Genomic DNA, 23,251 nt, shown 5'->3' with positions numbered 1-23,251 from the left:
TTACGGGATATGAGATCCATATATGTATATATGAGCATGAATCTCCTTGTCATTCCTCACATCTGTACATGCCCCTTTACAGACACAAGTGAAAGATGTCTTCATAAAAATCGGCAAGGGGTATCATAAAGGGAAGATTTTTTTTGATTATTTTTTCAATATCTCGCACTGTTTGTAAGATATAAGCCTATTTCCGGTTGCAGTTTCTGATTCATGTATGATAAGTGTTTTTTTTCTTTTTGCATGCAGTATGTAATAAGCAAATAAATACATTACACACACAATTAATTATATCAGCGATATATGGTGTTCATTGGGCAAAGCACTCCAAATAATAAAGATTCACCTTAGACTGGAAAAATGGTTATCCTTCGTTTTTCATTATCATTGGGCCATGAAACAAACGCCCGAGAGATATACTAACTCCGCATACAAACGTGTGATGTTGGAATATATAACTTATAGAATATGATACTTTATTTTTTTTTAATTTCAATACTTCCAGTGTACCCCTAAAAATGTAATAACGAAATAACGGTGACATTTTTTTTAAAAAATTATTCAATTAGAACTGGACAATCTACACAAAGTTTGCAATCGATCAGTGAAAACGGCATCTTTTTAGAGCTTGTGGTTCCCGAGATATCATGGCAAAATAATTGGCCAGAAACATATAAACTTTTCTTGACCACAAACATATAAACCTAGTTCATTTTAATATAAATTACCTGGTTTGTCTTCAATGGAACTTCGAATGCCACCTGAATTGTAAATGGCGATTGGTGCAAATGTCCACCAGCCTCGCTCAGCTGATTTCACGAGCTGAAAATGAACAATACAGTAAGCTAAAAGTTATTTTTTAACACGTCATTACTTCTCAAAAATATAAACTTTGCTAATCGACTGTAAATGTAATACACACTTTATACACTCATATATTTCAGAACTATTCCAACATTCCACGTTTGAGAACACATTAAGATTAACATGTACCTTAGTTATGTATGGTACCTCGTATTATGAATCTAATGATATTTATTTAGGTTTCTCGCAGGGAATCGAACCTACGTCTTCCACACTAAAGACTTTTGCATTAACCATATAGCCACGAAGGAGCGTCCTCTGATATATTTGTACATATATGATGATTGTGAACTAATTTCGTTGTTTACAAGTTACGTCAGATATGTAAGAGTATCGTCAGGGGCAGTGTTTTTACGTGAAGTTACATGCATGCGCATAAATGTTTTGAGAAAACAAACAGGATACGTTGAAACTAATCACATTTGTGCGAGAGCAGTCGTGTACATATAGGGTTTGTGAAAAATAATTAAGTATTTTAAAAACTGTAATAAATTCTGTAATGTAGATCCTTATTAATTAGAAAAAAAAAAAAACAAGTACACGTCCTTTGTTACATAAGTAAACACAATAATATGTTAAATCTTAACATAGGAACACGTATTGTTAACCAGTTCCCTCAAATGGCGAGGGATACAATTGATGATTTTCTGAAGGAAATCAGTTGAAGTTTGGACGTGTACTCCTTCCTCTAAATGCAGCCCCCTCAAGAAAACATTACATGGAGGGGATCTGGATTTCTTGCTGGCAATTCGTGAGGTCCACGCCACTGAAGCCGATGTCCAGAAAGCTGGCTCATGAATAGATAGTTGTTCGCCATGTTTTTTTTTTTTTTTTTTTTTTTTTTTTACATTACACATGCTGCTTCCAGTAGTCAACAATTGAACTTAGTGAAGCAGACAACATGAAATCTTAATAAATACTTTATATTATGATATTGTTTTCAACGTGAAATCAGTAATATTAGCTATAATGTTTATAGAATTTTATAAATTCCTAGTTATTTTCACCCATCCGATTCTTTAAGCCGTTTTCTGTATAATAAGTAAAATCGAAGCATCCCACTGAACAGCTCTGTACTGAGCATTTCAGTGAATTCAAGAAAGACAGATAAATCCTGTAGTATGTTCCTGGATAAGGAAAAAATATCTTAGCTTGAATTTTCAGGCAAGCAAAGAGCGGTTGATTTCCCACAGAGCTCCAGGAAAGCTAGATGGGTAAAAAAACACAGAGCTCCAGCCAAGCTAAGTGGTTGCAGGTAACGCCTAAAGATTTTCTCATACCTCTAAGCAAGCCAAGAGAGTGATCGAGTGTTCACGAAGCTCCAGGCAAGCTAACTGGGCAAGAGGCATCAAAGCTCCAGGCAAGCTAAAAAAGGAAAATTGACCAGCCAAAACTGATGTCGATTAAGACATTACCTGAAGTTTTATACCTTTTACTGGGCAGCGATGGCGCTGTTGCTTTCTTTCTGTCACCTGATCTGACGATGACGATGATGCCCGTCTCCTTTTTGTACTAATTTTGCACTTTTTTTTTTTTACAAAATAAAAGCAGGTGTTGGTGTTTACAAATACAGACCACGTATAAGATATTAAATCTCACTCATATTACATGCACTGTGATTTCACTTGTCATTCAACACATTTCAAAGTGTGCCATGCAACGTTATTTGGTGCTATGTTCCATTTATCGAAAGAATCACTTCAACTATCATATGCAATAACAAACTAATACGATAGATGGACTATGTCTACTGACTTTCACTGCTCTTGTCTCCTGGCAACCCTGTAAAGACAGAAAACTATTCATGTCTCCTAACCCAGCACACACATCAGCCAATAATAGCGCATAAACAGAACACCCGCGTATCTACAAACAAATACAGTAGCCCGCAAATATGTAATACATTAAACCAAATAATAATAGCACTTTCTGTGTTGATTTCAACTTACACTCGAAATCATTGCGTCAGTGATAAAATTCCCTATGTTACATTCGCCTCTTGAACAAACACCATTGTTGAAGTCGAGCAGAACCTTAGAAGATCCGATAACTTCTTTTCCTTTGACGTCAACCGCTTCCTTCCAAGGTTGTAATTGGGATAGAACATAAGGATCTAGAATAAAAGAATCATGAAACATTACGCAACATTGAGGAAGACCATTACATTACACATCCACAAATATACTCTGATAAAAGTATAAACATGATTACACATATAAGCAACTAATTTTCAAAAGGAAAATTCACATTTTTTTTTTTTTTTATCGAAATTCACTTTTGTCAATTTCTGAATCTTTCGGATGAGGTATGTCGGATTGTGCAACTGGGGTTATAGAAAAAAGAAGTTTTTTTTTTTTTTGGTAGAAATCACAATGTAAAGTTAATCGTTTCTATCAAAATGGAACATGTCCACCTCGTTAATTCATGTCTACTGTGAACTCTGTAAGGCTACTATACACTATGAAATAAGTCCTAGAAAATATCTTAGGATTTATCTGAGGAAAAATGTTACAACATATCTCATAGGAAATCCTACCCTTTTGTGCCATACACGTAATTACACTGCATATCTTACTGATATTGATACCAGGCGCCATGTTGTTAAATTGCATACCTCTAAAATAGCATAAAAATCATAATATAAAAGATCAAAACATACCAGTAGCCTCATCAGTCCTTCACCACCCTCCATTTTGTCGAGTATTTTTGCTCTTTACCCAGATACAGCTGGTGGAAAGAAAAATTTGTTTTAACTTTCTCTCACCTGATGTCGCTTAAATCGAAATCTTACGAATTTTGTTTCCGAAATAGAGCGTGCTCTAAACAAGAGAAATCTCATAGGATCGTTCAGAACACAGGAAATGACATGCGATCTGATGCCATACATGTTGAGATTTTGACTCTAGAAAAAATCGTACGAGATTTCCTAGGATCTATCCTATAGTGTATAGAAGGCCTAATTGTGAAACTTTCATCTCAAAGGTTCAGAAACCGTTAAATGTGAATCACGAAAGAAATGAATAATAATAATATAAAAAACAACAGAAATGGAAATGGAAATGTTCCCTTTTTAAACTAAGATTCTCATGTAATACAGTCCATGATCGCTGATATAATACAGTATCGATTCTCTGAATAATCATCGCATTCTCATAGAATATCCGAAATACACATCATATTGTAAAGATTGAATCGTTTCTCTGAATATTTACCACATTCTCGTAGAATGTCAGGAATACTCATCGTATTGTAACGACTGTATCGTTTCTCTGAAGACCCATCACATTCTCGTAGAATATCCGAAATATACATCATATTGTAAAGATTGAATCGTTTCTCTGAATATTTACCACATTCTCGTAGAATATCCGAAATACACATCATATTGTAAAGATTGAATCGTTTCTCTGAATATTTATCACATTTTCGTAGAATATCCGAAATACACATCATATTGTAAAGATTGCATCATTTCTCTGAATATTTACCACATTCTCGTAGAATATCCGAAATACACATCATATTGTAAAGATTGAATCGTTTCTCTGAATATTTACCACATTCTCGTAGAATATCCGAAATACTCATCATATTGTAAAGATTGAATCGTTTCTCTGAATATTTACCACATTCTCGTAGAATATCCGAAATACTCATCATATTGTAAAGATTGAATCGTTTCTCTGAATATTTACCACATTCTCGTAGAATATCCGAAATACACATCATATTGTAAAGATTGAATCGTTTCTCTGAATATTTATCACATTTTCGTAGAATATCCGAAATACACATCATATTGTAAAGATTGCATCATTTCTCTGAATATTTACCACATTCTCGTAGAATATCCGAAATACACATCATATTGTAAAGATTGAATCGTTTCTCTGAATATTTACCACATTCTCGTAGAATATCCGAAATACTCATCATATTCTAAAGATTGAATCGTTTCTCTGAATATTTACTATATTCTCGTAGAATATCCGAAATACTCATCATATTGTAAAGATTTGAATCGTTTCTCTGAATATTTACCACATTCTCGTAGAATATCCGAAATACACATCATATTGTAAAGATTGAATCGTTTCTCTGAATATTTATCACATTTTCGTAGAATATCCGGAATACTCATCATATTGTAAAGATTGAATCGTTTCTCTGAATATTTACCACATTCTCGTAGAATATCCGAAATACACATCATATTGTAAAGATTGAATCGTTTCTCTGAATATTTACCACATTCTCGTAGAATATCCGAAATACACATCATATTGTAAAGATTGAATCGTTTCTCTGAATATTTATCACATTTTCGTAGAATATCCGGAATACTCATCATATTGTAAAGATTGAATCGTTTCTCTGAATATTTACCACATTCTCGTAGAATATCCGAAATACACATCATATTGTAAAGATTGAATCGTTTCTCTGAATATTTACCACATTCTTGTAGAATGTCCGGAATACTCATCGTATTGTAAAGACTGTATCGTTTCTCTGAATATTCATCACATTCTTTTGTAGAATGTCCTGAATACTCAGACTTCAGGCAACATTTAGCATGCCTAACAGCCTTACTCAGCGTTTTGGATACAACTCTGTTTCTGAGTAAGCTAATTGTCGCCTTTATTCGTGCGATTGAAATATTTGACATTCTCTGAGACATTTGTTTATAGGTTTTGTGTGTGTTGTTTTGTTATCTAGGCTATATAAATGCAAGTGACCATGTTTCTGGTTTCATGCCTCTTGAACCATTAGCCCATCGGATGGTATTTATTATTTCAGTTTGAGGGTTCAACATGGGTAAGGGCAGCGGTAGATATTTAAAAATGATCGAAAATGACCGATATTAGTGTTGAATCTACAGTCTTCGGGGTCTCTGAGATTAACAATGATACTTCCGATTCTGTTTAAATACAAATTCAGGCCCGCAACTTGGTTGATGGAGAGAGGGGTGATATATAAAAATAATAATCGAAAATGACCGATATTAGTATTGAATCCATAGTTTTCCGGATCGCTGAGATGAACAGTGACACTTCCGTTGCCGTTTTATTTCAAACCAGCAAAGCGGGTAATCATCGCTAGTTCTTTTATATTCTTTGAGTTATGTTTCCTGTTTTGATTTCCTTTAGTTTATTCACAACTTTTGTTTAATTTTTTTATAATTTTATTTTCAAATACGTGTTATTTCGTCGAGCTTATACAGATACCTTTACCCTTTGATAGAAGTCTCATTATTGATTATTGTTTCTGTTTGGAGAATCCTTCTACGAGAATCAGTTGTTACTTATCGGTCTTTTCTTGACAGTGACTTCGCAGCTGAGGTTATATCAAATAGCATAATCAATCAATCAATCAATATAGCCTAATAATTCACAAACTATCTATTCAATCATCTGCAAGAATAGTTTTCTCGGGAGAGTATGTCCCTTTATCTTCTGTATATGAACAAATTTAATTCCTTTCACATTTCGACTAAAAACTGTCAACTTTGATCACGAACATACGGCGAGGTTGTCTTAAAGGTTTCGGAGAAAGAAATGGACAGTAAAGATTTTAAGCACTGTACTGTATTTTTAAAATCCAAATAAATGTTATTTTATTAAATTAAGGATTAGTTATTCACTATTTCCAACTATTATATCTATTTTGATTCGAAAACTAGTTATTCAACATAAAGTTGTATACATATTTTATGTACATTTCCTTCATCAGAATTTGATTTTGATTTTTAAAAATGAAATTGATTCAAAATCTTCCTTTTCGACTTTTTTTTTCTGAAGATTTAGAATTCCAATTCCTGAAAGCTTGTGTTCACTTTTCTGTTTTTGATCCCTCAGGTATCCATTCTCGCCGGTTTTAACGTTGTCCTTTATCATCCCCATCTAATTTTCATTAACCCTGAAGTGCTGACGCGAGGTGTTTAGCATATCACACATTGTAAAACATCTCTATCTAGACTGATTAAGTTTAACTATCTACTTGGTATCTTTAGTGCTCTTCAATTTACATCTTATCTAAATTTCTAACCTAGAAAGTTTTATATCACAATTGTCACTTTTGAATTTACGTAGGGTATTTGAACGTCATAGCGTGTTTCTGTCTGCGTTGTCAGAGAAAACTGCGACTTGCTCCTATGATAACAGTGTATTATGATAGTTATAATGGTCAGAACACGCTTGCAGACTACAATTCATATTGGATTACTAGAAAAAGAAGACAACGGACCACCACCTACAAGTCACATGACGACATGGGAGCAGCAGCGGCTATATAAGGAGGAAGATTCTACGGACAGGCACCAGTCTTCGATTGCTCTTCCCCTCATTTAGCTTGCCTGGAGCTCTAGGAGAAACCCAATCTCAAAGCCTTTAGTCTGCTGCGGGACTCTAGGCTTCCCTTCCACCTCGCTTAGCTTGCTCGGAGCTCTGTCGAGACCCCAACCTCAGTTGCTTAGCCTGCTTCGGGGTTCTGTGACTCTTAATCCCCTCACTACTTGCTGTGGAGTATAGAAGTTTTCTACACCATTCTACTTAGCTATTCTAGAGCTCTGTAGAGATCCCAACCTCAGTTGCTTAGCCTGCTCCGAGGCTCTGTGACTCTTAATCCCCTCACTACTTGCTGTGGAGTATAGAAGTTTTCTACACCATTCTACTTAGCTATTCCAGAGCTCTGTAGAGATCCCAACCTCAGTTGCTTAGCCTGCTTCGGGGTTCTGTGACTCTTAATCCCCTCACTACTTGCTGTGGAGTATAGAAGTTTTCTACACCATTCTACTTAGCTATTCTAGAGCTCTGTAGAGATCCCAACCTCAGTTGCTTAGCCTGCTCCGAGGCTCTGTGACTCTTAATCCCCTCACTACTTGCTGTGGAGTATAGAAGTTTTCTACACCATTCTACTTAGCTATTCCAGAGCTCTGTAGAGATCCCAACCTCAGTTGCTTAGCCTGCTTCGGGGTTCTGTGACTCTTAATCCCCTCACTACTTGCTGTGGAGTATAGAAGTTTTCTACACCATTCAACTTAGCTATTCTAGAGCTCTGTAGAGATCCCAACCTCAGTTGCTTAGCCTGCTCCGAGGCTCTGTGACTCTTAATCCCCTCACTACTTGCTGTGGAGTATAGAAGTTTTCTACACCATTCTACTTAGCTATTCCAGAGCTCTGTAGAGATCCCAACCTCAGTTGCTTAGCCTGCTTCGGGGTTCTGTGACTCTTAATCCCCTCACTACTTGCTGTGGAGTATAGAAGTTTTCTACACCATTCTACTTAGCTATTCTAGAGCTCTGTAGAGATCCCAACCTCAGTTGCTTAGCCTGCTCCGAGGCTCTGTGACTCTTAATCCCCTCACTACTTGCTGTGGAGTATAGAAGTTTTCTACACCATTCTACTTAGCTATTCTAGAGCTCTGTAGAGATCCCAACCTCAGTTGCTTAGCCTGCTCCGAGGCTCTGTGACTCTTAATCCCCTCACTACTTGCTGTGGAGTATAGAAGTTTTCTACACCATTCTACTTAGCTATTCCAGAGCTCTGAAGAGATCCCAACCTCAGTTGCTTAGCCTGCTTCGGGGTTCTGTGACTCTTAATCCCCTCACTACTTGCTGTGGAGTATAGAAGTTTTCTACACCATTCTACTTAGCTATTCTAGAGCTCTGTAGAGATCCCAACCTCAGTTGCTTAGCCTGCTCCGAGGCTCTGTGACTCTTAATCCCCTCACTACTTGCTGTGGAGTATAGAAGTTTTCTACACCATTCTACTTAGCTATTCTAGAGCTCTGTAGAGATCCCAACCTCAGTTGCTTAGCCTGCTCCGAGGCTCTGTGACTCTTAATCCCCTCACTACTTGCTGTGGAGTATAGAAGTTTTCTACACCATTCTACTTAGCTATTCCAGAGCTCTGTAGAGATCCCAACCTCAGTTGCTTAGCCTGCTTCGGGGTTCTGTGACTCTTAATCCCCTCACTACTTGCTGTGGAGTATAGAAGTTTTCTACACCATTCTACTTAGCTATTCTAGAGCTCTGTAGAGATCCCAACCTCAGTTGCTTAGCCTGCTTCGGGGTTCTGTGACTCTTAATCCCCTCACTACTTGCTGTGGAGTATAGAAGTTTTCTACACCATTCTACTTAGCTATTCTAGAGCTCTGTAGAGATCCCAACCTCAGTTGCTTAGCCTGCTCCGAGGCTCTGTGACTCTTAATCCCCTCACTACTTGCTATGGAGTATAGAAGTTTTCTACACCATTCTACTTAGCTATTCCAGAGCTCTGTAGAGATCGCAACCTCAGTTGCTTAGCCTGCTTCGGGGTTCTGTGACTCTTAATCCCCTCACTACTTGCTGTGGAGTATAGAAGTTTTCTACACCATTCTACTTAGCTATTCTAGAGCTCTGTAGAGATCCCAACCTCAGTAGCTTAGCCTGCTCCGAGGCTCTGTGACTCTTAATCCCCTCACTACTTGCTGTGGAGTATAGAAGTTTTCTACACCATTCTACTTAGCTATTCTAGAGCTCTGTAGAGATCCCAACCTCAGTTGCTTAGCCTGCTCCGAGGCTCTGTGACTCTTAATCCCCTCACTACTTGCTGTGGAGTATAGAAGTTTTCTACACCATTCTACTTAGCTATTCCAGAGCTCTGTAGAGATCCGAACCTCAGTTGCTTAGCCTGCTTCGGGGTTCTGTGACTCTTAATCCCCTCACTACTTGCTGTGGAGTATAGAAGTTTTCTACACCATTCTACTTAGCTATTCTAGAGCTCTGTAGAGATCCCAACCTCAGTTGCTTAGCCTGCTCCGAGGCTCTGTGACTCTTAATCCCCTCACTACTTGCTGTGGAGTATAGAAGTTTTCTACACCATTCTACTTAGCTATTCTAGAGCTCTGTAGAGATCCCAACCTCAGTTGCTTAGCCTGCTCCGAGGCTCTGTGACTCTTAATCCCCTCACTACTTGCTGTGGAGTATAGAAGTTTTCTACACCATTCTACTTAGCTATTCTAGAGCTCTGTAGAGATCCCAACCTCAGTTGCTTAGCCTGCTCCGAGGCTCTGTGACTCTTAATCCCCTCACTACTTGCTGTGGAGTATAGAAGTTTTCTACACCATTCTACTTAGCTATTCCAGAGCTCTGTAGAGATCCCAACCTCAGTTGCTTAGCCTGCTTCGGGGTTCTGTGACTCTTAATCCCCTCACTACTTGCTGTGGAGTATAGAAGTTTTCTACACCATTCTACTTAGCTATTCTAGAGCTCTGTAGAGATCCCAACCTCAGTTGCTTAGCCTGCTCCGAGGCTCTGTGACTCTTAATCCCCTCACTACTTGCTGTGGAGTATAGAAGTTTTCTACACCATTCTACTTAGCTATTCTAGAGCTCTGTAGAGATCCCAACCTCAGTTGCTTAGCCTGCTCCGAGGCTCTGTGACTCTTAATCCCCTCACTACTTGCTGTGGAGTATAGAAGTTTTCTACACCATTCTACTTAGCTATTCCAGAGCTCTGTAGAGATCCCAACCTCAGTTGCTTAGCCTGCTTCGGGGTTCCGTGACTCTTAATCCCCTCACTACTTGCTGTGGAGTATAGAAGTTTTCTACACCATTCTACTTAGCTATTCTAGAGCTCTGTAGAGATCCCAACCTCAGTTGCTTAGCCTGCTTCGGGGTTCTGTGACTCTTAATCCCCTCACTACTTGCTGTGGAGTATAGAAGTTTTCTACACCATTCTACTTAGCTATTCTAGAGCTCTGTAGAGATCCCAACCTCAGTTGCTTAGCCTGCTCCGAGGCTCTGTGACTCTTAATCCCCTCACTACTTGCTGTGGAGTATAGAAGTTTTCTACACCATTCTACTTAGCTATTCCAGAGCTCTGTAGAGATCCCAACCTCAGTTGCTTAGCCTGCTTCGGGGTTCTGTGACTCTTAATCCCCTCACTACTTGCTGTGGAGTATAGAAGTTTTCTACACCATTCTACTTAGCTATTCTAGAGCTCTGTAGAGATCCCAACCTCAGTTGCTTAGCCTGCTCCGAGGCTCTGTGACTCTTAATCCCCTCACTACTTGCTGTGGAGTATAGAAGTTTTCTACACCATTCTACTTAGCTATTCCAGAGCTCTGTAGAGATCCCAACCTCAGTTGCTTAGCCTGCTTCGGGGTTCTGTGACTCTTAATCCCCTCACTACTTGCTGTGGAGTATAGAAGTTTTCTACACCATTCTACTTAGCTATTCTAGAGCTCTGTAGAGATCCCAACCTCAGTTGCTTAGCCTGCTCCGAGGCTCTGTGACTCTTAATCCCCTCACTACTTGCTGTGGAGTATAGAAGTTTTCTACACCATTCTACTTAGCTATTCTAGAGCTCTGTAGAGATCCCAACCTCAGTTGCTTAGCCTGCTCCGAGGCTCTGTGACTCTTAATCCCCTCACTACTTGCTGTGGAGTATAGAAGTTTTCTACACCATTCTACTTAGCTATTCTAGAGCTCTGTAGAGATCCCAACCTCAGTTGCTTAGCCTGCTCCGAGGCTCTGTGACTCTTAATCCCCTCACTACTTGCTGTGGAGTATAGAAGTTTTCTACACCATTCTACTTAGCTATTCCAGAGCTCTGTAGAGATCCCAACCTCAGTTGCTTAGCCTGCTTCGGGGTTCTGTGACTCTTAATCCCCTCACTACTTGCTGTGGAGTATAGAAGTTTTCTACACCATTCTACTTAGCTATTCTAGAGCTCTGTAGAGATCCCAACCTCAGTTGCTTAGCCTGCTCCGAGGCTCTGTGACTCTTAATCCCCTCACTACTTGCTGTGGAGTATAGAAGTTTTCTACACCATTCTACTTAGCTATTCTAGAGCTCTGTAGAGATCCCAACCTCAGTTGCTTAGCCTGCTCCGAGGCTCTGTGACTCTTAATCCCCTCACTACTTGCTGTGGAGTATAGAAGTTTTCTACACCATTTTACTTATCTATTCCAGAGCTCTGTAGAGATCCCAACCTCAGTTGCTTAGCCTGCTTCGGGGTTCCGTGACTCTTAATCCCCTCACTACTTGCTGTGGAGTATAGAAGTTTTCTACACCATTCTACTTAGCTATTCTAGAGCTCTGTAGAGATCCCAACCTCAGTTGCTTAGCCTGCTTCGGGGTTCTGTGACTCTTAATCCCCTCACTACTTGCTGTGGAGTATAGAAGTTTTCTACACCATTCTACTTAGCTATTCTAGAGCTCTGTAGAGATCCCAACCTCAGTTGCTTAGCCTGCTCCGAGGCTCTGTGACTCTTAATCCCCTCACTACTTGCTGTGGAGTATAGAAGTTTTCTACACCATTCTACTTAGCTATTCTAGAGCTCTGTAGAGATCCCAACCTCAGTTGCTTAGCCTGCTCCGAGGCTCTGTGACTCTTAATCCCCTCACTACTTGCTGTGGAGTATAGAAGTTTTCTACACCATTCTACTTAGCTATTCCAGAGCTCTGTAGAGATCCCAACCTCAGTTGCTTAGCCTGCTTCGGGGTTCTGTGACTCTTAATCCCCTCACTACTTGCTGTGGAGTATAGAAGTTTTCTACACCATTCTACTTAGCTATTCTAGAGCTCTGTAGAGATCCCAACCTCAGTTGCTTAGCCTGCTCCGAGGCTCTGTGACTCTTAATCCCCTCACTACTTGCTGTGGAGTATAGAAGTTTTCTACACCATTCTACTTAGCTATTCTAGAGCTCTGTAGAGATCCCAACCTCAGTTGCTTAGCCTGCTCCGAGGCTCTGTGACTCTTAATCCCCTCACTACTTGCTGTGGAGTATAGAAGTTTTCTACACCATTCTACTTAGCTATTCTAGAGCTATGTAGAGATCCCAACCTCAGTTGCTTAGCCTGCTCCGAGGCTCTGTGACTCTTAATCCCCTCACTACTTGCTGTGGAGTATAGAAGTTTTCTACACCATTCTACTTAGCTATTCTAGAGCTCTGTAGAGATCCCAACCTCAGTTGCTTAGCCTGCTCCGAGGCTCTGTGACTCTTAATCCCCTCACTACTTGCTGTGGAGTATAGAAGTTTTCTACACCATTCTACTTAGCTATTCCAGAGCTCTGTAGAGATCCCAACCTCAGTTGCTTAGCCTGCTCCGAGGCTCTGTGACTCTTAATCCCCTCACTACTTGCTGTGGAGTATAGAAGTTTTCTACACCATTCTACTTAGCTATTCTAGAGCTCTGTAGAGATCCCAACCTCAGTTGCTTAGCCTGCTCCGAGGCTCTGTGACTCTTAATCCCCTCACTACTTGTTGTGGAGTATAGAAGTTTTCTACACCATTCTACTTAGCTATTCCAGAGCTCTGTAGAGATCCCAACCTCAGTTGCTTAGCCTGCTTCGGGGTTCTGTGACTCTTAATCCCCTCACTACTTGCTGTGGAGTATAGAAGTTTTCTACACCATTCTACTTAGCTATTCTAGAGCTCTGTAGAGATCCCAACCTCAGTTGCTTAGCCTGCTCCGAAGCTCTGTGACTCTTAATCCCCTCACTACTTGCTGTGGAGTATAGAAGTTTTCTACACCATTCTACTTAGCTATTCTAGAGCTCTGTAGAGATCCCAACCTCAGTTGCTTAGCCTGCTCCGAGGCTCTGTGACTCTTAATCCCCTCACTACTTGCTGTGGAGTATAGAAGTTTTCTACACCATTCTACTTAGCTATTCCAGAGCTCTGTAGAGATCCCAACCTCAGTTGCTTAGCCTGCTTCGGGGTTCTGTGACTCTTAATCCCCTCACTACTTGCTGTGGAGTATAGAAGTTTTCTACACCATTCTACTTAGCTATTCTAGAGCTCTGTAGAGATCCCAACCTCAGTTGCTTAGCCTGCTCCGAGGCTCTGTGACTCTTAATCCCCTCACTACTTGCTGTGGAGTATAGAAGTTTTCTACACCATTCTACTTAGCTATTCTAGAGCTCTGTAGAGATCCCAACCTCAGTTGCTTAGCCTGCTTCGGGGTTCTGTGACTCTTAATCCCCTCACTACTTGCTGTGGAGTATAGAAGTTTTCTACACCATTCTACTTAGCTATTCTAGAGCTCTGTAGAGATCCCAACCTCAGTTGCTTAGCCTGCTCCGAGGCTCTGTGACTCTTAATCCCCTCACTACTTGCTGTGGAGTATAGAAGTTTTCTACACCATTCTACTTAGCTATTCTAGAGCTCTGTAGAGATCCCAACCTCAGTTGCTTAGCCTGCTCCGAGGCTCTGTGACTCTTAATCCCCTCACTACTTGCTGTGGAGTATAGAAGTTTTCTACACCATTCTACTTAGCTATTCTAGAGCTCTGTAGAGATCCCAACCTCAGTTGCTTAGCCTGCTCCGAGGCTCTGTGACTCTTAATCCCCTCACTACTTGCTGTGGAGTATAGAAGTTTTCTACACCATTCTACTTAGCTATTCTAGAGCTCTGTAGAGATCCCAACCTCAGTTGCTTAGCCTGCTCCGAGGCTCTGTGACTCTTAATCCCCTCACTACTTGCTGTGGAGTATAGAAGTTTTCTACACCATTCTACTTAGCTATTCCAGAGCTCTGTAGAGATCCCAACCTCAGTTGCTTAGCCTGCTTCGGGGTTCTGTGACTCTTAATCCCCTCACTACTTGCTGTGGAGTATAGAAGTTTTCTACACCATTCTACTTAGCTATTCCAGAGCTCTGTAGAGATCCCAACCTCAGTTGCTTAGCCTGCTCCGAGGCTCTGTGACTCTTAATCCCCTCACTACTTGCTGTGGAGTATAGAAGTTTTCTACACCATTCTACTTAGCTATTCCAGAGCTCTGTAGAGATCCCAACCTCAGTTGCTTAGCCTGCTTCGAGGCTCTATGACTCTTAACCCCTTCACTACTTGCTGTGGAGCATAGGGGTTTTCTAAACCATTCTACTTAGCTATTCAAGAGCTCTGTAAAGATCCTGTTCTAAGGCTGCAAGGTCTTGGGCTATCTTGTTCTATCTCTCATTACTGAAAGTTGTATTGTCATATTTCTGTAAATACTGTTGTTATATTAGAGGATTCGGTAGTGGGAGTCGATTCCGGACTATGATTTACTCAACCTAGCTTTATTTCCCCTTTCAAAGGGAAGACCTTTTACAATATATTCTAAATGTAAATAATTAAGCAATTTCATTACCTTGAGGCACTGCATTATCTAGAAGGATAGGCTGTCCACTCCACTTTGTAACTTCATTGTTGTCGTTAAAAGTAACAGATAACAATCCCAGATACTTAGAGAAGCAATAGGCCTGCACAATGGGTACTTCCTTCCCAGTGTCTTTCTGTTTGACAACAATTGGATATGGACCGTACGGTATTTCAGTAGAAGGCGGCGTTCCTGTAAAATATATATATATACTCACTAATATATTAGTCTATTAGTCACTATATATTAGTCTCACTAATATAAAATTACAAAAGGTGTAAGGTAACCCAGAATAAAAACTAAAAGTTTTTCTAACATGTATATAACTACTGTAGTATTCAGCAAATAATTTTATACTATAAAGAATCCAATAGAATTCAAATAAATTATTATCGTCAAATGATTCAATAATACTTCTAGATTACCGGAAATCTATGGAAGAAACCTCGCAACCGTTTTATATACTTACCTCGAAAATTTATATACTTACGCTGAAAACGTGATTCGCTTAGAAAGGAGGCAATTTTCTGAGGCTAATGAAAGCTATCATCAGTTCGCTCTGTTCGTTTCAAAGAAGTGCATATCGCTTGTGTATTTCAGGAGTGACATAACTCAAAAATCGCCCTTATTAACTTATGGGCAGAAAATGAAAGCTAATCTTGATGTCTATCTTGGTAAAAGTTTCATAGATGTGATTCCAAAACTGGGCGCTAGAGAGCACTTTGTGTCGTTCTTGCGCCCATTTGTTTTCATTGCGTTTCGAAACTTTCAAACGTTTCTTCTGAATAGTTATGAATTTGGAGTTATGTCACTTTTGAAATAAACAGCGATATATATGCTTGAACCAAATATTTTTATAGATAGTCTTTAATCAGGCTATGTCGAAGGAAGTTGAATGGAGAACAAAAATATACCGGTAAGGTGCGAGAAGAGAAAACGCCTCGGAGATAATTTTCAGAGGACTTAGTACTTTTTTCTAAAGAACAATAACCCCTTTCTACCATTCGACCATGTAACTTAAATATAAATTATATAAATATAAATTATAAATATGGAGAACTAGTACACAAAAGAAGGGAATGAAATGGAAACTAAATAAAAATAACTGATATTGTAAATAAATAAATAAATAAATAAATAAATGCGAAACAACAAATAAATAAAGAAAAAACTAAATATGCATAAACAATCTAAAAAATTTTTAAAAATATTAATAAATAAAACCATAGAATATTTAAACACTAGTAAAAATAACAGTCATGTTAGGCTAGGCTTAATTAGGTAAGATAGTTTAGTTAATAATAAACATTAATAAATTTTGATAAACTATTAAGATAGGAATAGGAAACAATTAGGAACTAAGGTAGGCAGTTAAGAGACATGCAAATGAACATAGCACTTAGGGAAATTATTGTTTTTTGTTTGTTGTTTTCTTTTTTTTGTGTGTGTGTGTTGTGGTTGTTTCCCTTTTTCCCTTTTTCCTTTTCCCTTTTCCAGAAATATAATGGATAATGAATAAAGAAAAGAAAAAAATGGCAATGATGATAACCCGTTCCGGTTTAATTTTTCAGATACCGGATCTGAAAGACGGGCCTGAGCCAAAATAAATAAATAAATAAATATATATATATATATATATATATATATATATATATATATATATATATATATATATATATATATATATATATATATATATATATATATATATATATATATATATAAATGTAACTTAAGGTAATCAGGATTCACCTGAAACCTGAAATGCAATTTGATTAGTCTCCATTTATTTCATTGGTTTGTGTTTCGTATGTACTCTATTTTGACGAGAGACGCCTACAGCAATAAAGAGATTGGGTCAAGAATTGCCATAGCCAAAGAAGCATTAAACAAGAAAAGATCACTTTCAACTAGCAGGTTTGATACTGAACTAAGGAAGAAGTTAGTCAAGTGTTATATATCGAGCATTGGACAGAATGGTACAGAAACTTTTAGGTTACAGAAGTTAGAAAAGAAATATTTAAAGAGTTTCGAAATGTGATGTCGCAGGAAGATGAAGAAGATAGAATGGACAGAGAGAGCAACAAACGAAGATGTCTTAAAACGAATAGAAGAAAAGAGGACACTTCTATCTGACACCTTTCATAAAAGGCCAATTGAATTGGACACATCTTGCAAAGAAATTGTCTTCTTCATACCGCCACAGAAGCAAAGGTGGAAGGAAAGCGAGGAATAGGAAGAAGAAGAATACAAGTGATCGATGATTTGAAAAATAGAGGAAAATATTGAGAGTTAAAAAAGAAAGCTGAAGATCGAGAAACATGCAAGGAACAAGGAATAATAGTAACGATAATAATAATAATAATAATAATAATAATAATAATAATAATAATAATAATAATAATAATAATAATAATAATAATAATAATAATAATAATAATAATAATGTACTCTTTACAGTACTATATCTATTATTGTTACCGGGAGACATCATACACAAAATAACATCTTCATTTGTATTTAAGAAGCTTCTTTACCAGAAACTCCTGTATTTACTTTGTCCGTGTGTCCGTCCGGGAGACAAAATATCTTACAGGGTTTCTATTGATCCGGAGAAATATATTTCCCTCACTTTTCTCTGACTTTCCCTGGCCTTTGGGAGGAAATTAACTGACTTCCATGACAGGTGTCAGATAAAGTTGACATATAAATAAAGAATAAATATATATATATATATATATATATATATATATATATATATATATATATATATATATATATATATATATAGGGTGTAAAGAAAGAGGTTGTTTACAACGCTTGGGAGGTGATTCTACAGATGAAAACAAGTAAAAAAAATGTCTATGTAAGACAATGTCAATCTCGGCCTCCTAACCGAGTTACGGACGTCCAAAAGGATGGGAAAATGAACTTTGAAGGCTAATTCTGGCAAAACGACAAGAGATAGAAGGGCGGTGTTAGGCGGCCCACACAGACTCTCAACATGGACTATCCAAAGATACTAAGATTAGATGTGTACAAGGCGAGCGCAAGGGATTCCCCAAAGGATGCCTCACTCTGCCCTCACAACGTCCGCGGCATGCTTCGCATCTTTTGGGGAATCCTTGCGCTCGCCTTGTACACATCTAATCTTAGTATCTTTGGATAGTCCATGTTGAGAGTCTGTGTGGGCCGCCTAACACCGCCCTTCTATCTCTTGTCGTTTTGCCAGAATTAGCCTTCAAAGTTCATTTTCCCATCCTTTTGGACGTCCGTAACTCGGTTAGGAGGCCGAGATAGGCATTGTGTTACATAGACATTCTTACTTGTTTTCATATGTAGAATCATCACCCAAGCGTCGTAAACAACCTTTCTTTACACCCTATATATATATTATTCTATGTAGATAAATATTAGTCATTTGCTCAAACGCACATTCCACTTACCATAAATAGGTATTATAATGATTGGTTAAGCTGAAATTGGTGTACAAGTAATATTAGGAAAAAAAATATTTTATAAAATTTCCCTGATTTCCAGTCGTTTTTTCCCTGAATTCCTCTGATCTGCACCATTTTCCCTGACTTCTCTGACCAGTAGGAACCCTGTCTTAAGAATCTCTTGATGGATCACCATTAATTTTAGCTTGGACGTAGACGGTCAAAAAATAGGAATCGACTCCGTTGATGGATGTAATATTCAATTTGGAAATGGTAGAAATAACCACTTCTGATTTTTACATTCATCGTTATAGAACAAAAACAACAATAAATAGCGAGAAGCGGTTTCGTGCAATGTATTAAGCGTCCCAACAATACATATCCTCTTCATCCTTCACTCTATACCAGGGCCGGCGCTAGCAGTTTTGCCGCCCTGGGCGGTACTATCACATGCCGCCCCTTTAATCCACAAACCTTATTTTGACAGAAGACGTTCAAGTGTCATGAAAAAAGATGTTTGGAAAAGTAACCAAAAAATTGAACTACTTCTCTCGAATGCTTACGTAATATTTGAGGGGCCACGATGGCTCAGTGGAAGTGTTCAGCTGTGGTGCATGTGGTCCGTGGTTCGATCTCAGCTCGCGCCAAGTGAATTTTGTGATGGACAAACACCGTGTGCGTGGGTCCTCGGGGTTCTCCCGTTTCCTACCACTTTCTTCATTCCACCATTTTCATAATTTCTCATCATCACTGCTTTAACCTAGTCGGCATAATCGTGGGACGTGAAACTCAAATTTTTTTTTTAATTTTGCTTACATACTCCATACATGACACAATATTTAGTATGCTCGATTTCGCTGTGTACCTGTAATGTACAGAAGCGCATACAGAAAATAAAATAAAAATGCTTTAGTCACGGCTAAGAATTTTAATTTTTAAGCTTATTTTATATCAAAAGGTGATGGAGCATAAAAATAATAGAGTGAATCAGATATTACGGCAAAACTAAGTGATTATACTTTAATTGAAAGAAACTTCTTGATTTGATACGAGCAAATTCCATTATCACATTCGCGAAGTCCAATGTTTCAGCCAATTCGTATTCTATTGATGTCTCTAGACCACACAGGCGTGTTTTAGACGTGCAAGAACGTAGATACTTTTTAAATAAACTTAAGTTTCGAAAAACTTCTTTCTCCACTTGCCACTGTTACCGATAAGGTTAGCAAAATCCTAAGTCATGTTCCTTAATTAATTTTTAAGTCCCTTTTGGTGGCCTTTCAGGCTTAATTATAGCGGATAACAGTTTCAGTTCGTCTTTCAAATTATTGAGGTTAATATCTTTCGATTAGGTGTGGTTTAAAATGCTGGCAAATTTAGTCACTTTTCAGACAAAAGTTCAGGTGACATAAGATTATTAATATCGTAAAGAAAATCGAAATACTCGCTGTGATGTTTGAGTTGCTCAAACCTTTCTCTTAAAGCTAACACAAACACGTCTAGAACTTTGTAATAAAAATCGATCTTGTATCTTATTTGTGAATCTTCAATAACTTCATCCTCTGCCTCACACTGAAACTGTCTCTTCTTTTGACTTCTTGCACTGTATTACCTATCTGTGGATCATCCATATCTAATACTGATGCCAACTCTATCGCATCAACTAAGATTGAAACTTTGCATCATTTCTTCTCCTCTGAAAGTAATCAAATACATTTTCAAAAAACCCGACTGTATCCAGCACATGACAAGAATGCTTTGGAGACTTGCTTACTATGTTTATGTGGAGTAAAAAGTCATACCAGATAACGAGTGAGCAAAGGAAAGTAGCCACGCAGCTGGTTTGCTATACACAGAGCATCGTGGGTGACCATTCTATCTGAACTATTGTCGTTACTTATTTGAAGTAAGGCATCATAAAACTCCCCTATTTGATATCTAACACGTAAGTTGAGTCAGAGCATCAATTCGGCTCTCCCACCTTGTGGTGCTTAATGGTTTTAAAATGAGACTGCTAATATGTTCCTTTAGTATGGCCCAACGTTGAACTTATACAAAAACTGAAACGGCGTACTGAGGTGCTGTGGCTGCATCGTTAACGACAAGGTTTAATGAATGTCTACTGCAAGGAAATAGAAGGCTCGGGAATATATTTCTAAAATTCTCTTCTGAATACCTGAATGTTTGCCTTTCATATTGGAAACATTGTTATATCCTTGGCCCCTTATGTCTTCGATAGGAATGTTCATTTCCTTTAGATGTTAATTATTAGTATTTCTGTCGGTCCTAGGCCAGCGGTGTCTGTTACCGGTACGAAACCAACGAGTTTTCAACCAATTTGTAAATAATTAAAAAGTCGCTGCTAGAATCTAAATGTCTCTAGATGCTGTAGGCTAAACGCCCTGTCTCAAGTGGGAGTGTACCTTTTGCATATTTGGAATGGAGCGTTAGAACATTGCTGAATAGAAAAAAATATAAAAGACACCTTCAAAATCTTATCCACCCTAGCTGAAAATCTTCGCCGCTGCAAGGGAAATATTGAACGAGATACCTGTGGCTAGCAATTCGATAATTGAAAATGAGGGGAAAGCTGTGAATTTCCTGAGTAAGTAATTTCCTGAATGTGAGTGAAGTAAGTTCAATTAAATTCTTAGGTGAATACAGTTTTATGTTTTCATTTGTGGGCCTATTACGAAGCATTATATTTTGATAGTATTCTTTTCCTTTTCAAATTTTGCCGCCCTGGGCGGTGGCACGGCTCTATACTAAAACTGAAAGTAATAGAAACCCACTAAACTTCCGGTTTCAACATTGATTAACAAAGACCAAAAGCGTTAAGAGAGATAGGAAAAAAAGTGTTTTCTCTAGCATCGATTTTGCTTTTTAAATAGTTACGGTAGGTACCATCTTTTCTTTGAAATCTGTATTCAAACCGGAAGAGCAGGAATAAAACATTTCTGGTTTTAGTTGCTCGCTATAGATTAAATAGCGGTAGGAGATAGTGAGAAACGGTTTTCTACAATCGATTTAGCGTCCAAAGATTACATTTCATCTCCACTCTATTCTCTATTCTCTCTATTTTTTCCAGATTTGATCGAAAAAAATATAGTGCCAATTCTGGTTTCAATAGGAACTGAGAAAATGTCACACCGCAGGAACCAAACTTCTTCACGTGGTGTACATATGACACTGGGACTTGTGATAATAATATGTTTGGAATATAGAACAAATTAATACGTCTTTATTACTTTTTATATGGGAAGTTCAAGTCAATACACGACAGTTTCATGATGCGAGTAATTTTCTGTAACGAACTAACCTCATAGTGAGGTACCACTGTAGCCCGTAGATGGTCATTTTGCACTGAGCTCGCTCGGGCTCCCGCTCACTTTTTTCCACTGGGCTCAGCCTCACGTGGGTTCGCGCTCTCTTCTCTTAACTGGGCTCGCATCACGCGGGCTCGGGTTCATGCTCACTTCACTCAACTGGGCTCGGGCTTACTCGGGGTCGCGCTCAAGTCCGATCCCGGTTGAGTGTGAGTGCCGAGCTCATGAGTGTTGGGTTCGAGAGTTTGGGCACTTATGCTGCTAACTATAGATGGAAATATAACTTCTTCGGGAGTGGTTTAGAATCCCTTGGGAGCAGGGACATAGCAGGAATTTATTTCGGGAGGGGTCTAAAGCGTTTCGAGGGGGATCCAAATACAATTTGAGGTTAAATTATATGAACATTTCTAAAATTGCCCCTAAAAGTAGACTACATTTACAAAAAAGTTGGGATTTCGGGGGTCTGGACCCCCAGGACCTACCCCTGCGTACTCCCTTACTTGGAAGGAGGGATGTTGGACCAAAGTCGAGATTTTTAACTGATTCACACTGTTTCTGAAAAATTACTAACAATTGGGAGCTGTAAATAATTTCTCTCCAGTACCTTAACAACAAAATCAATTACCATTACGCTATCACCTTATATTGTTGATTTGATTGGTTGGAAATAAAACAAACAAACAATTTTTACCTGAATAAAGGAAAGTATGCGAATGTCCTCCAACAATAACATCAATATCAGGCACAGAGGCTGCGACTGTTTGGTCCACATCTATTCCAGCATGACTAAGTCCTATGATGATGTCAACACTCTGTGATTTCAATTTCTTTACTTCCGCTGCCACAGATTCTGTTTCGTTCAAAAACTTTAACTTCCCTGGACTTGACAATATCTGTAAATTATAAAATTAAAAAATCACATTATTTCAATTATATTATGTATTAGTCTAGATATCTGGGATCATTTAGTTAAAAATAAAGATATTCTACTAATAGTTTATAATTCTTGTTGTCCACGAGACGAGACGGTGGCTCACTGGCTAAGCTCTTACTTCTGGTGCATCGGGTCCCTGGTTCGACCCCCGGCCAAGTAAGTTTGTAGTAGACAACATCGTGTCCGTGGGTTTTCTCAGGGTACTCCCATGTTCTTCCACATTCTCATTCCACGAATTCTTCCGTCATCATTCACTCTTCTTAATCATTCATCTTCCTTAGCTTAAAAGCCATAATAGTGAGACGTTAAATTGAAAGATTGTAACAAGAGAATTTGGCAAAGCGAGATTTTGGCCCGGAAGGTTTCACTCAAAGTTTTGACTTCGATTCACTAGATGATAGGAACTTTGAAAAAGTAGTGTTTTGCGCTCTACTTTTGGGTATCTAACGAAATTCAAAGGAAATTAAGGTGTGTCGGAAAGATGTTATCCCTCAAGTGGTGATATGGGAACAATGTATAATTTACACATTACACTTGCATTCACACTGAAATTTCTGTATT

General features: G+C 38.4%; 1 protein-coding gene across 1 annotated transcript in view; it reads right to left on the bottom strand.

The window, feature by feature from the left end:
- LOC145663170 (apyrase-like) overlaps window positions 1-23,251 on the bottom strand; it is an 89,146-nt gene that overhangs the window by 9,975 nt on the left and 55,920 nt on the right. The window contains exons 3-6 of the mRNA XM_081729499.1: window positions 22,448-22,649; window positions 14,982-15,182; window positions 2,814-2,977; window positions 729-822 (exon numbers count right to left, since the gene is read on the bottom strand). Of these exons, the coding sequence (XP_081585625.1) occupies window positions 729-822; window positions 2,814-2,977; window positions 14,982-15,182; window positions 22,448-22,649 (661 nt within the window). The remainder of the gene's footprint in view (window positions 1-728; window positions 823-2,813; window positions 2,978-14,981; window positions 15,183-22,447; window positions 22,650-23,251) is intronic.

This window comes from Thermobia domestica, chromosome 10 (assembly GCF_964235325.1).
Source record: "Thermobia domestica chromosome 10, izTheDome1.hap1.1, whole genome shotgun sequence".
Lineage (NCBI taxonomy): Eukaryota > Metazoa > Arthropoda > Insecta > Zygentoma > Lepismatidae > Thermobia > Thermobia domestica.
Note: the sequence above shows the minus strand (reverse complement) of the source record. Positions and strands in the feature narration are given on the sequence as shown.